Here is a 14,652-nt window from a genome sequence, read left to right as displayed (position 1 = left end):
GGAAAACAACTTTATCTGCAGCTCAGGTCGAACCAGCAGGGAACCGCTAGCATCAGACGGCTCGTACGCTTGTTAGCCGACGTTGTGTAGGTGATGGAAGAGAGAGAAGTCAAAGGAAAAGTCGAGGAAAAGTCAATCCCAGCGCTAAAGACCTGGATTATGCATTTAACCAGGGGTGTTATATTATTCTAGATATGTTGTAACACATACTGTACGGAAGAACCAGCCTGGTGTAATATGAAGTCAATGCTTTTTATAGTTCATGTTGTTTTCTAGCTGCAGCTTCTGTTGTTCTTTTAACCCTGTGGAGTGTCCAAAAGCTCCAAATAATCCAGACTTGTTGACTCCATCCAGACTAGAAAACAAAGCAGCGTGGAGCCCTACTGTAAATTTACCTCTAAAGTTCTGGCTGTAAACTCCATGAGGCCAGTTTCAGTTTGATGATGATATACCAAGTAAAACTGGAGACAAGCTCAAATAGATTTAGTATCAAATGATAGAACTGGATGGAACCCTCTTATATGGTAGATTTGACACCTTTGTTCACATTTGCAACATTTACAATTCTTTATTGAGCATGATAGTGTTTTGAAAGTGAAAAAGATTCAAAATTAAAACGGCTAAAAAAGACACAAAATGACCAAAAAAAGACACAAAATGACAAAAAAAAGACACAAAATGACCAAAAAAGACAAAATAATCTTTTTTTAAAAAGACACAAAATGACCAAAAAACCCCACAAACACAAAACACAGAATTACCAAACAGGAAACAAAATCATTTAAAAAAAAAGACACCAAATCATTAAAAAGGACACAAAATTATATTAAAAAGACACAAAATGACCAAAAAAAAAAAAAAAAAACACAGAAGAAGACACAAAAAAACACTAAATAAGACACTCCCACATGTATTCTGATGCATATCATAGATGGAAAAAAACACAAATACTACAAAACGACGTATCCTCTTTCCCGGCGTTAATGGTAGAATAACGCAACAGCGCCCCCAGTTTTAATGGTAGAAATGCGGTAATGCTTTCCCGCCTTAAATGGGTCAAAAAAAGACACTAAAAAGACACTAGAAGACAAAAAAGGCACTAAAAAAGACACAAAAAAGACACACAAAGAAGACATAAAAAGACACTAAAAAAAAAACACAAATACTACAAAACGACGTATCCTCTTTCCCGGCGTTAATGGTAGAATAACGCAACAGCGCCCCCAGTTTTAATGGTAGAAATGCGGTAATGCTTTCCCGCCTTAAATGGGTTAAACTGTAAGGGGTGCAGGAGCTTGGTTGGGGAGGAGAGACTGAAAATTTGCCTTATTTTCAAATCCAAAACTTGACAGGTATGGTGGTACAGTCAAGTGCTACTTATAGTTCCCGTTGTTTTGTAGTGGTAGCCAGGCAGGCGAGCCATTGGCCAGCTCCAGCTCCTGTTGTCCTTTTAATGGGCAGATCAAGGGCCACTTGTGTCCCCGGGCCCTCAGTAGGGAGAGGCTCTGGCTGCAGCAGCCTCACTCTCTGGCCCTGTCACACTGTCACACTGAGCGCCAGCTGTGCCATCTAAACTGCCCTTTCACAGTGTGTGATGGCTAACATGGCGACCTTTGACCCCTCCTGATTAATGAGGGGGGGAGCCTCGGCCCCGTCTCTCTCTGGAGGAAGGATTGTTCTTCCTCCGGCACACAGAACTGACCTAGCTTTCCTTTCCATCTGTCTGTTGGTGTATTAATCACTGGTGAGTCCAGCCAGTCATCCAGCTATTAGTCATAGCCCGTCCAGCTTGGGAGTTTCCTACTTTTTAACCTCTTCTGCTCAGCTTTTCGTCCAGTCAGATGCAGTCATTTCACCTCCATGTTAATATCAGTCTTTAGTGTGCACACTGCAAAAAAAGGCACAAAAAGACAAAAAAAGACACAAAATGACAAAAAAAGACACTAAAAAGACATGAAAAATACACTAAAAAGATACAAAAAGACACAAAAAAGACACACTTAAAAGACATAGAAAAGGCACTAAAAGAGACACTAAAAAGACCAAAAAAAGACATAAAAAAGACGTAAAAAAGACATAAAAATGATACAAAAGGAGCAAAAAATTACACTAAAAAACCCACTAAAAAGACACAAAAAGACGTAAAATCACATAAAAGATATAAAAAGACAAAAAAAAAAAACACCACAAAGATAAGAACCAAATAATCATCAGGTCACTCTGCTCAGGCCAGTTCATCGCTGCTTGTAGCTTTAATTTATCTTGTTTTAAGAGTTAATTTATTATTTTAAGCGTTCAACATGCTTATTTCTAGATTTAATAATCTTAATTTAAGAAATCTTGTCAAGGTAAATTATCTGTCCATGCAGCAAGATCATTTCCCTCAGATTTACTGTTTTTATCTGGTTTTTAAACACCTTTTTTGCAGTGTAGACGGCTAGAATGGATGCAAACAAGAGGCTGAAACGGAGACGGAGAAAAGATGAATTTAGGAGACATGTGAATGGAGGAGGAAGAGAGAATAAATCAGATGGAAAATCTGGCATTTGTCATGACCAAGGGCAGCCAGGGAGACACCATAATCACCTAACGATGTAAACAAAGTTATAATTCACATAACCTCTCCTGCTCTCTTCCTCTCCTTCGTACTTCATCATCTCCAACTCTCATCTTCCTCTGTCTTTCCAACCATCTGCCACTCCCAGAAAACACTGGAGTTATGATTGTAAAGTAATGCAAATGCAACATAACACTTATTGAACACTGCAAAAACCAACTGACGAAAAATGAGAAATAAATAACTAGAATTAAGCAAATACATGCTTGAAACAAGTCAAATTAAGTATGAATTATTTAAATAAGTATAAAAATATATGGAAAATAAATATAATATCTTGGCACTGGAAAAAACCAATGATGTCTTGAAATAAATCCAAATATTAAATAGTTATAAGATAATAAAAATATAAGAGGTTCTATGTTGTATATCTTTGCAATAAATTATTTTCATCATTCAGTATTCCAGGTTTTCCTCAATTAGTTTGTTTTTGATCATCATACATCCTAAATTTATGTTTTCTTTCATTCATTTTTTAATAAAATCCCTTTTTGTGTCACTACTCATCTAATGCACAACATGGGTCAAAAATGACTCATATCCATTTTTTAGCTAAGTAGCTTGTTAAGCTAACTACTTAGCTAACTTCTTGGCTAAGTTGTTAGATAAGTAGCTTGCTAAGCTAACTACTGAGCTAACTTCTTGGCTAAGTAGTTAGATAAGTAGCTTGCTAAACTAACTACCTAACTAGATTCTTGGCTAAGTAGTTAGATAAGTAACTTGCTAAGCTAACTATTTAGCTAACTTCTTGGCTAAGTAGTTAGCTTAGCAAGCTACTTAGCCAAGTAGTTTCTTGTAGATTTGACACTTTAAATCTCGTAAATCTGCGACTTTTTTCTTGTAGATTTGCCACTTTATTATAGTAAATTTGCAACTTTTTTCTCGACCCCATTTTGATATCCACTGAAGTTACCAAATATAGTTCTTTGCCTGATAAAGGGTTAAGATGCTATTGCTAGATATAAGAAGAAAATACTTAGTAAGCTTCATGTTTCACCTCCCCCACTGGTATTTTTTTCTCAAACAGAAATTAGCAATCTGTTTAGAGAAGCTCCAACTGAGCCAGATTATCTGAAAGATTAGCTGCCATCATACGGACTGGGAGAGCAGCGGATTAAGAGGGAGGAGGTCAGTGAGGGGGTCTGGTTGTTGTTCCTCTGCAGAACCTCGCAGCATAAATGTGATTTAGCTAACGTTGTTTGAGTCTTCCCAGAGAAGAAGTCACTGCAGTGAGAGGAGCTTTGATTTATTGCCATTCTTGGGGAAAACTGTTTATTTCATTCTGTCTTTCCGGCTCAGTGATGAGTGATTGTGTCTCTGTAATTGAGGAATTAAATTACAGTGTGTGCGTTCGTTATCGGTACATCACTTGATCTGCTTAAACATGCATAATTACAGGTTAGCTCACATTTGTTCTCTGGAGGAGTTTGACTCTGATGGAATGAGGCCTTTCTCCGTTTCTGTCTCTCACTGGAGCATCCTCCGCTCATTAATGCCATCTAAGATACTAAATATATATTTGGATTCATGTCTTTGTCTGTTTTTAACCCTTTATCAGGCAAATAACTATATTTAGTAACTTCAGATAATATTTCGAGAAAAAAATTGCAAATTTACTAGATTAAAGTGGCAAATCTACAAGAAAAAAAGTCGCAGATTTAAGAGATTTAAAGTGGCAAATCTGTGCAGAAAAAGTAGCAAATTCACGAGAAAAAGTGGGGGGAAAAGCAACCTTTTTCTCCCAGATTCACCACTTCAAATCTCATAAATCTGCACATTTTTTTCTCGTAGATTTGCCACTTTAATCTCGTAAACTTTTTTCTCGAAATATCATTTTCATATATATATTTTTTTTAACACATTCAGGCTGTATGTAATATCCTCCAATATTCTCTAGGGTTGAAATTTGGAATTTGCAAGTATTTCAATGAGTGCCCTATTAAGGGTTAAAGTGGTGAATCTGGGAGAAAAAAGTTCCCACTTTTATATAATATAATAAATCTGTTTTTTTTACATTTTCTCCCTCTAAAGTTTTGGCTTTTCCACAAGTTTCCATGTCCCATTTAGCACATTAACTCTTTTTCAGCAAAGGTAAAAACCACCATGACTAAGTGTAACATGATATTACTGAATTATTATTGAATTTTGCAGTATGCATTCAGCATTTTTAATGCAATTTTTTGTGTTTAATGTTTTTTTTTTGTGTGTTTTTATGTCTTTTTTTACGTGCTTTTTGTATTTTTTTGTGTTTTTCCGTGTGTTTTTTATATTTTATATTTAAAAAGTTCCCACTTTTTTCTCGTAAATCTGCGACTTTTTTCGCACACAGATTTGCCACTTTAAATCTCTTAAATCTGCGACTTTTTTCTTGTAGATTTGCCACTTTAATCTAGTAAATTTGCAACTTTTTTCTCGAAATATTACCTGAAGTTACCAAATATAGTTCTTTGCCTGATAAAGGGTTAAAAACACATTGTCAGAATCACATGCAAGTCTTTTCTTAATGCAAAATAAAAAAAAATGCATCAAGTGGAGAGTGCAGCAGCCCCAATCAGACGCAGCGAGTCCTATAATTGTGAAGGGAGGGTTAGTTTTTTGATCATCATACATCCTAAATTTATATTTTCTTTTATTCATTTTTTTAATAAAATCCCTTTTTGTGTCACTACTCTTCTAATGCACAACATGGGTCAAAAATGACTCATATCCATTTTTTAGCTAAATAGCTTGTTAAGCTAACTGCTTAGCTAACTTCTTGGCTAAGTAGTTAGATAAGTAGCTTGCTAAGCTAACTGCCAAGGTAACTTCCTGGCTAAGTAGTTAGATAAGTAACTTGCTAAGCTAACTACTAAGCTAACTTCTTGGCTAAGTAGTTAGATAAGTAGCTTGCTAAACTAACTACCTAACTAGATTCTTGGCTAAGTAGTTAGATAAGTAGCTTGCTAAGCTAACTACTTAGCTAACTTCTTGGCTAAGTAGTTAGATAAGTAGCTTGCTAAGCTAACTGCCAAGGTAACTTCCTGGCTAAGTAGTTAGATAAGTAACTCGCTAAGCTAACTACTGAGCTAACTTCTTGGCTAAGTAGTTAGATAAGTAGCTTGCTAAACTAACTACCTAACTAGATTCTTGGCTAAGTAGTTAGATAAGTAGCTTGCTAAGCTAACTACTTAGCTAACTTCTTGGCTAAGTAGTTAGATAAGTAACTCGCTAAGCTAACTACTGAGCTAACTTCTTGGCTAAGTAGTTAGATAAGTAACTTGCTAAGCTAACTATTTAGCTAACTTCTTGGCTAAGTAGTTAGCTTAGCAAGCTACTTAGCCAAGTAGTTTCTTGTAGATTTGCCACTTTAAATCTCTTAAATCTGCGACTTTTTTCTTGTAGATTTGCCACTTTAATCTAGTAAATTTGCAACTTTTTTCTCGAAATATTACCTGAAGTTACCAAATATAGTTCTTTGCCTGATAAAGGGTTAAAAACACTTGGTCAGAATCACATGCAAGTCTTTTCTTAATGCAAAATAAAAAAAAAATACATCAAGTGGAGAGTGCAGCAGCCCCAATCAGACGCAGCGAGTCCTATAATTGTGAAAGGAGGGTATGTGGGCTGTGTGAAAGCATGCTGCCTGCTGTGCTGACCTGAGGATTGTGTTATATGTTGGTTATATCTCCTCCCCCCCGCAGCTCTCCTGGCTGCCAAATGTCAGTCTGCAGCAGTTACTTATCCACCGATGGTAGATTACATTATCGGCTTTGGTTCTTTTAAGTAGAAACACAGACTGTTAAAACCGTAAAGCACCGTGGGGAGCCTGAAGTATGCGCCCAAACTCACCAACACACACACACACACATCTCTCAATGCATTACACAGAAATACAAAGAAAATATTTACAAAGAGTGAGAGAATCAGAAAGCCAGTCGTCTGCTGTCTCGGACGGCTGATCCACAGATCCGCCGTCTAATCTTGTCTCCTTATTGGCTCATCTTATATTTACAGTAAGTAGCTTGTTTGAACAATCTTATAATGCACTAAAGTGGCGTCATACACAATCTTTTGGGGTTTAAGCAACGTTTAAGTTTCCCTTCAACCCTCCTGTTATGCTGTTGTGGGTCAAACTGACCCATTCAAAGTTTAAAAATCTGAAAAATATTGGCAAAAATATTTTTTCATTAAAAGAAAAAAGTAATGTAATTCAATAATAATTCAGTAATAGCATGTTACACTTAGTCATGGTGTTGGCAAAAGTATTTTTTCATTAAAAGAAAAAAGTGATGTAATTTTAAATGAAATTTAAAAAAAATCATTTTATTTGAAAAAAATAATAATAATTAATAAAAAAAAATCTAATTATCATTCAGCAATATGATGTGCATTTTTTATTTTATTTTTTTTACATGGAAGCCACTGTAATTTAACAATAGAGCAAATAAATATTACTGTAAAAAAATCTGCAGGTCAAACTGACCCATTCAAAGTTTAAAAATCTGAAAAATATTGGCAAAAGTAATAACAACAAAAAAAAATACAAAACACCCCCCCCACACACACACAAATTACAAATTAAAAAACAACAAAAAACACTTAAAACATTAAAAAACACATAAAAAACACAAAAACACACAATAAAATATAAAAAAACACATGGAAAAACACACAAAAAAAGCAAATAAAAAAGACATAAAAACACACAAAAATCACACAAAAAAAACATTAAACACAAAAAAATTGCATTAAAAATACTGAATGCACACTGCAAAATTCAATAATAATTCAATAATAATTCAGTAATATCGAGTTACACTTAGTCATGGTGGTTTTTACCTTTGCTGAAAAAGAGTTGATGTGCTAAATAGGACATGGAAACTTGTAGAAAAGCCAAAACTTTAGAGGGAGAAGAAGTAAAAAAAACAGATTTATTTGGCTCCATATCTCCAGAGTTTGACTGTAAAGGTTTAATGATCAGTATCCAGTTTATGGCAACAAAAGAATCCTCACAAATGTCACTAAATCATTAACGCTGAGTTGTTCTTCCAACAATCATCAGGCATCATGAACCAGTTTTTTTTAACTTCAATGCCAGAAAAAACTCCTGTCTCCTGGGAAAGTGTCTGTTCTCTGCACATTCTGAAGATCAAACTCATTGTGAGCAAACTTTTACTTTCCATTGGGAAAGTCTACGGCTAATACAGTTCCTCTAATTATGCAGTGACCTGTTTTGGTTGCCATCGGTAGCTGATAGGAACTAATTAGGCAGACAGAAAGATCGGTTTGAACGAGCTTGTTAGTGTGCAGTCAGTCGTGGTGCACAAACCTGGAGATGAGAGCCCAACATATGGCTGGGACAATGCTGACGCGCTCTGTGTGTGTGTGTGTGTGTGTGTGTGGGCGGGTTTGAGCTGCTGTTTGTGTGTGCAAGTGCATGCATTTGTGGTTTTGCACCTGTGTGTGTGTCTGTGTGAGTGACATATGGGAGAGGCAGTAATAACCCTCCAAATGTTTGCAGATCAATACGGAGACTTTTAGTAATCTGCTTTGTGAATCTTTCCTTATATGGTCGCAGCGTCGCCTAGTGGCACACACACACTGCAGAAAAAAGGTCTAAAAACCAGATAAAAACAGTAAATCTGAGGGAAATGATCTCGCTGCATGGACAGATAATTTACCTTGACAAGATTTCTTAAATTAAGATTGTTAAATCTAGAAATAAACATGTTGAACCCTTAAAATTAGAAATAAACTCAAAATTATTTGTTTCTTACCAAGATAAAAAAAAAACATTTTGTCTTTTTGGTGTTTTTTTTGTCTTTTTATGTCTTTTTGTGATTTTACGTCTTTTTTTGTCTTTTTAGTGTCTTTTTTTGGTCTTTTTGTGTCTTTTTAGTATCTTTTTTGGGTCTTTTTGGGTCTTTTTAGTATCTTTTTAGTGTCTTTTTAATGTCCTCTTTGTGTGTCTTTTTTTGTGTCTTTTTAGTGTATTTTTAGTGTCTTTTTTGTGTATTTTTTGGTCTTTTTGTGTGTTTTTGTGTCTTTTTGTTTCTTTTTTAGTGTCGTTTTTGAACTGGCCCGAGCAGAGTGCACTGACAATTATTTGTTTGTTACCAAGATAAAAAAAAACTTTAGATTTAGAAGTGTTAGATCACTTATCTTCTTTTAAGAGTTAATTTCTTTTTTTAAGTTTTCAACGTGCTTATTTCTAGATTTAATAATCTCAATTTGATAAATCTTGTCAAGGTAAATTATCTGTCCATGCAGCAAGATCATTTCCCTCAGATTTACTGTTTTATCTGGTTTTTAGACTAAACACCTTTTTTACAGTGTAGTTGGACGTGTAGTTCTACACTCTCTACTTGTATCGACATACTGTACGTCCTTCTCCGCCCATGAACTAACTTTAGTTTCTGTCCATCTCTCCTCCAGATCCTGTCCATGGTCCTCAGAACGTGAACGTGGTGGATGTTCGAGCCCGGCAGCTGACGATCCAGTGGGAGACGTTTGGTTACGCCGTCACACGCTGCCACAGCTACAACCTGACGGTACGCACAGCTCTAAACCACCAGAAACCACCACAGGAAGTTAGATTATTATCAAAAAGGTCATTATAGTATTATAGCAAATTTCCGAGAAAAAAGTGACAAATTTACAAGAAAAAAGTGACAAATTTACAAGAAAAATATTGTCAAATTTACGAAAAAACGAAAACTAACGAACTAACCAAAACTAGAATTTAAAAGACATTTTCGTTAACTGAAATAAAAATAGTGAAAGTGACAAATTTATAGAAAAACATTGCCAAATTTACGAGAAAAAAGTGACAAATTTAAAGAAAAACATTGTCAAATTTATGAGAAAAAGAAAACTAACGAACTAACCAAAACAAGAATTTAAAAGACATTTTCCTTAACTGAAATAAAAATAGTGAAAGTGACAAATTTACAAGAAAAAAGTGACAAATTTAAAGAAAAAAAGTGACAAATTTACGAGAAAAAAGTGACAAATTTACGAGAAAAACATTGTCAAATTTACGAGAAAACAGAAACTAACGAACGAACCAAAAATAGAATTTAAAAGACATTTTCCTTAACTGAAATAAAAATAAAAATAGGATCAGAGCCCAGAGCGTTAACGTGCCGATTTAGCAGCTCTTCTGCTTCAGGTTTCTGTGTGATTTTTTTTAAAAGTTCACATTTCGGACCTGCACATTAAAGTCCCTCCTCTGCTTGGTTAAGTGCATCACATAACAGCAGGCCTGCTCCAGTAATGAGGGTTTCTAACTGAATGACGGTGGAACAAATGTCACGTCCCTCCTTCCCTCTCTCGGTTTCCCTGCAGGTGCAGTACCAGTACGTGTTCAACCAGCAGGAGTTTGCAGCGGAGGAGTTGATCCAGACGTCGTCACATTACACCCTGAGGGGCCTGAGGCCCTTCGTCACCGTGCGGCTCCGGCTGGTCCTCGCCAACCCCGAGGGCAGCAAGGAGAGCGAGGAGATCGTCAAGCAGACGGAGGAGGACGGTGAGTGGAAGAAAAACACCGTCTGTTAAAAAAAGATTCAAAGTGTTTAACAGAAACAGTGGCGGTTCTACACAGGGGCCTCCTGTGGAGAAGCCTTTGGCCCCTGCTGTGGCCCCTGTGTTAAATTAATAATAAAATGATCAATTTATAACGATGAACAATGGAGCAATTCTAACCTTGTTCAAACAATATCTCATTGTACACAAAAGGAACCCAGAATGTGAACATTGTATAACAGTTTAACTCTATGGAGTCTTATTGGGCTATTTTGTCCATTTTTGAATCCTTTTCATGTCTTTACGTGTCTTTGTAAGTCATTTTGTGTCTTTTTTGTGTCTTTTTTTGGTGATTTTTTTGTCTGTTGTTGTCTCTTTTTTAGTTGTTTTGTGTCTTTTTTTGTCATTTTGTGTCTTTTTTGTCATTGTTGTCTTTTTTAGTTATTTTGTGTCTTCTTTTTTTGGTAATTTTGTGTCTTTTTTGTCATTTTTATGTCTTCTGTGGGGTGTTTTTTTGGCTATTTTGTCTTCTCATTTTGTGTCTTTTTTGGTCATTTTGTGTCTTTTTTTCAGTTATTTTGTGTCTTTTTTAGTCATTTTGTGTCACAGGCCAGAATCAAGCACACTCAAAATTTCTTTAGAAATGTTCTAGGTTTTTTTTAAATTATTATTGTTTTGGTATTAAGGAACACCTGTCTTGGTCTAAGAACTTCTATAAACTCTGGTGGCTTCTGTTTCTATTTTATACAGTCTATGGTTTCTACCTAAAAATCTTAGATAATTTTGCTCCAAGCCCATCATCAATCAGACAAATAAAGTTAGCAACACTCTGGTGAAGAAGGTGGAAAATCCAGCTGCTAATCAATCAAATTTCTGTGAAACTGAAACGGATTTCGCTACAATGCAAGTTAATGACAGTCATATCCCGTGGCTATTCCAACATACAAAGTGATTATGTACATTCACTGAGTGAATATTTAGAAAATAAAACATACATTTCTTGCTAGAAATGTGATCAAAATCCATTTTTATGCAGAAACTAAGTCAAAATATTGATTTTTTTCACAAAAAATGAGAGAACTGTCCGCCATGTTTTTTGTTCTGACCGCTGGGACCTTGAAAGTCACGTGACTTGGAACAAACCAATAGCCACGGGATATGACTGTCATTAACTTGCATTGTAGCGAAATCCGTGTCAGTTTCACGGATATTTGAGTGATTCCGTGGCTATTCCATGGATTTTGAGTCAAGCGAATCCGTGACTATTTCACGGATTCCTGTGTGACCAGGTTAAAAAAAAGACAAAAAATGACAAAAAAAAGACACAAAATGACTAAAAAAGACACAGAATGACCAAAAATTACATAAAATTAAGCAAAAAAGGACTCAAATTGACCACAAAATGACAAAAGATTACCACAAAAAGACACAAATTGACCAAAAAAGACAACAAAATGACCAAAGAAAGACACAAATTGACCAAAAAAGACACAAAATGACCAAAAAAAGACACAAAATGACTAAAAATCCGCCGGGACCTTGAAAGTCACGTGACTTGGAACAAACCAATAGCAAAAAAATATTAACTTGCATTATAGCGAAATCCGAAGTCAGTTTCACGGTTCAATAATGCAACTTTAAGTGTGCTGGTGCACCGAAGGACCGCCTGTAGAGAAGAAGACACTTTAGATCTCTAATCACAGGATCACAGGTTTGATCCTGGCAACATCCAAAACTGTGTCAGTCTTCATCAGCAGGAGGAAGAACACGGGGCGCGCTGACACACTTTATGAATGCCTCCACTTCTAAATGTAGCCTAAGAGTTCAAATCATTTCAAAACAACATTTTAATCTCATGTTTCTTTTCCAGAGGGCTCCATGTTCTCCTAACTGAGAACAGAGTGTTTGCCCCAGCCGCTACTGCTAATAATTCATTGATGCTTCACATTCCTCTACAACAACACGCCTGCCTGCCATAAAGTGGAATAGCTGGAATCCATTAGATAAGCAGGATAAAAACATCCTTCTAATGATCCCAAATCTCTCATCTCTTCCCCGTCCTCCTCGGGGCTCGCTCTTCTTCTCCTGATCTCATAACTAATATCCTCTGAATTTAGCTTCTGGGGAACATCTCATCTCAGCCTGAAATTCCTGAATACACACATATAAAAAGAGTTAACGTGCCTGGGGAGAAGCAATTGCTTTGGGGGAGGGGGGAAGGGAGAAAAAAAAAAAAAAAAAGGCCTTAATTGTTTTGTTCTTAATTGTTTTTTATTTAACCATCGTTAATCTCCTGGTTGTAATTCAGTAATTAGGGAACAGAACAGCAATTGTTCACACGGAGGCTAATTGCTGTTTGTACGTTAATGGTTTTATAGAGCCGGGGCTCCTGCAAATGAAGCAGCTACACACACACAAACACACACACATATATATGTGTGTAGATATATGGTTTTATGTTAGTTGTTATGTTGCAGATGGAATAGGACCATTTCAAGGGGCAAAATGTAAGATTTGCAAGATATAAATGTGTTTTTTTCGCATCGCATGCAATCATGTCTTTAATTGTTTTACCTGGTGGAAGCTGCAGGCTGGTCATTTTGTGTCTTTTTGTGTCTTTTTTAGTCATTTTGTGTCTTGTTTTGGACATTTTGTGTCTTTTTTTTGTCATTTTGTGTCGTTTTTTGGTCATTTTGTGTCTTTTTTTAGTCATTTTGTGTTTTTTTTGGGTCATTTTGTGTCATTTTGTGTATTTTTTTAGTCATTTTGTGTCTTTTTCGGGTCTTTTTTAGTCATTTTGTGACTTTTTTGGTCCTTTTGTGTCTTTTTTTTGTCATTTTGTGTTTTCTTCTGTCTTTTTTTTGGTCATGTTGTGTCTTTTCGATCATTTTGTGTCTTTTTTTAGTCATTTTTGTGTCTTTTTTAGTCATTTTGTGTCTTTTTTTTGTCATTTTCTGTTTTGTTCTGGGGTTTTTTTGGTCATTTTGTGTCTTATTTAGGTATTTTATATATATATATATATATATATATATATATATATATATATATATATGGTTATATATTAGTTGTAATGTTGCTGATGTAATAGGACAATTTCAAGGGGCAAAATGTAAGATTTGCAAGATATAAATGTTTTTTTTTTTCTCACACGCAATCATGTCCTTAATTATTTTACCTGCTGGAAGCTGCAGGCTGAACATTTACACCAAATTAACATGCACACAAACACACACACACACAAACACACACACGCAAACACACACATGCAGTCTATTCAGTCATGGTAAGTCAGGAACGCTCTGCCTGTCTGACTGTGAGGCTTCCAGCATTGTTAATTTGCCACATCCATTATTGCAGAAAATCGTGCTTCAACGGTGCTTAGGAGTTAAAGATTTTCCATGTTTACTCTAAAAACTGATTGCTTTGGTTCTGCTACGTGCCGCTTAAATGCTAATTGCCTCCGAGAGTGTTTAAAAAAAGCTCCAATGTCTAATTAAGTATAAAAAGTCAGAAAGTTAAAAATTGACAAATGACACGAGGAGAAGAAAGAAGTTTTAGTGCTGAGCTCCTCACGGTTGGAGATGAGTTCAGACTCAGAGCTTATTGAGAAATGTTCTCTGAGTGTAAGAACAAACAAATGAAAGATTACACACATTTCCATGTGTCTACGCAGTAATAGATGTTTATTACATTCAAAGAGTTAACAGAACAAACTTTGAGGCTGTTGTTTGGAGGAGCAGTTACCTAAATCACATTAGTGGGCCTGTTTTCTAATGTATTTATGTTTATTTTCTTCCTGTTCTCCAGTTGTCCATCCGTTCATTATGACAAAAGACAATTTAAAGCCAAAAACAAACACACAAGCACAGACAGAGAGACTTCAGAGACAATACTACACAGCAGCCTATAAACCTAAGCATGGAGCAGCTATAGACCCGAGTAGACCTGAGTAGTCCCGAGTATTCCCGAGTAGACCCGAGTAGTCCCGAGTAGACCCGAGTAGACCCGAGTAGTCCCGAGTAGACCCGAGTAGACCCGAGTAGACCCGAGTAGTCCCGAGTAGTCCCGAGTAGACCCGAGTAGTCCCGAGTGGACCCGAGCAGTCCCGAGTAGACCCGAGTAGACCCGAGTAGTCCCGAGTAGTCCCGAGTAGACCCAAATAGACCCAAGCAGTCCCGAGTAGATCCGAGTAGTCCCGAATAGTCCCGAGTAGTCCCGGGTAGACCTGAGTAGCCCCGGGTAGACCTGAGTAGTCCCGAGTAGACCCGAGTAGTCCTGAGTAGACCCGAGTCGTCCCGAGTAGTCCCGAGTAGTCCCGAGTAGAACCGAGTAGACCTGAGTAGTCTCGAGTAGTCCCGGGTAGACCCGAGTAGACCCGAGTAGTCCTGAGTAGACCCGAGTAGTCCCGAGTAGTCCCGGGTAGACCCGAGTAGACCCGAGTAGTCCTGAGTAGTCCCGGGTAGACCCGAGTAGACCCGAGTAGACCTGAGTAGTCTCGAGTAGTCCCGGGTAGACCTGAGTAGTCTCGAGTA

The 14,652-nt window shown here is 36.6% G+C and overlaps 1 protein-coding gene across 1 annotated transcript in view; it reads left to right on the top strand.

Moving 5' to 3' along the window:
- Positions 1 to 14,652, top strand: part of ptprt (protein tyrosine phosphatase receptor type T) — a 555,356-nt gene that overhangs the window by 240,975 nt on the left and 299,729 nt on the right. Inside the window, exons 9-10 of the mRNA XM_059329753.1 lie at positions 9,032 to 9,147; positions 9,944 to 10,124. Coding sequence (XP_059185736.1) covers positions 9,032 to 9,147; positions 9,944 to 10,124 — 297 coding nt within the window. The remainder of the gene's footprint in view (positions 1 to 9,031; positions 9,148 to 9,943; positions 10,125 to 14,652) is intronic.

The sequence above is a fragment of the Centropristis striata genome, chromosome 3 (assembly GCF_030273125.1).
Source record: "Centropristis striata isolate RG_2023a ecotype Rhode Island chromosome 3, C.striata_1.0, whole genome shotgun sequence".
Lineage (NCBI taxonomy): Eukaryota > Metazoa > Chordata > Actinopteri > Perciformes > Serranidae > Centropristis > Centropristis striata.
This window is presented reverse-complemented; position numbering and strand designations above follow the sequence as displayed.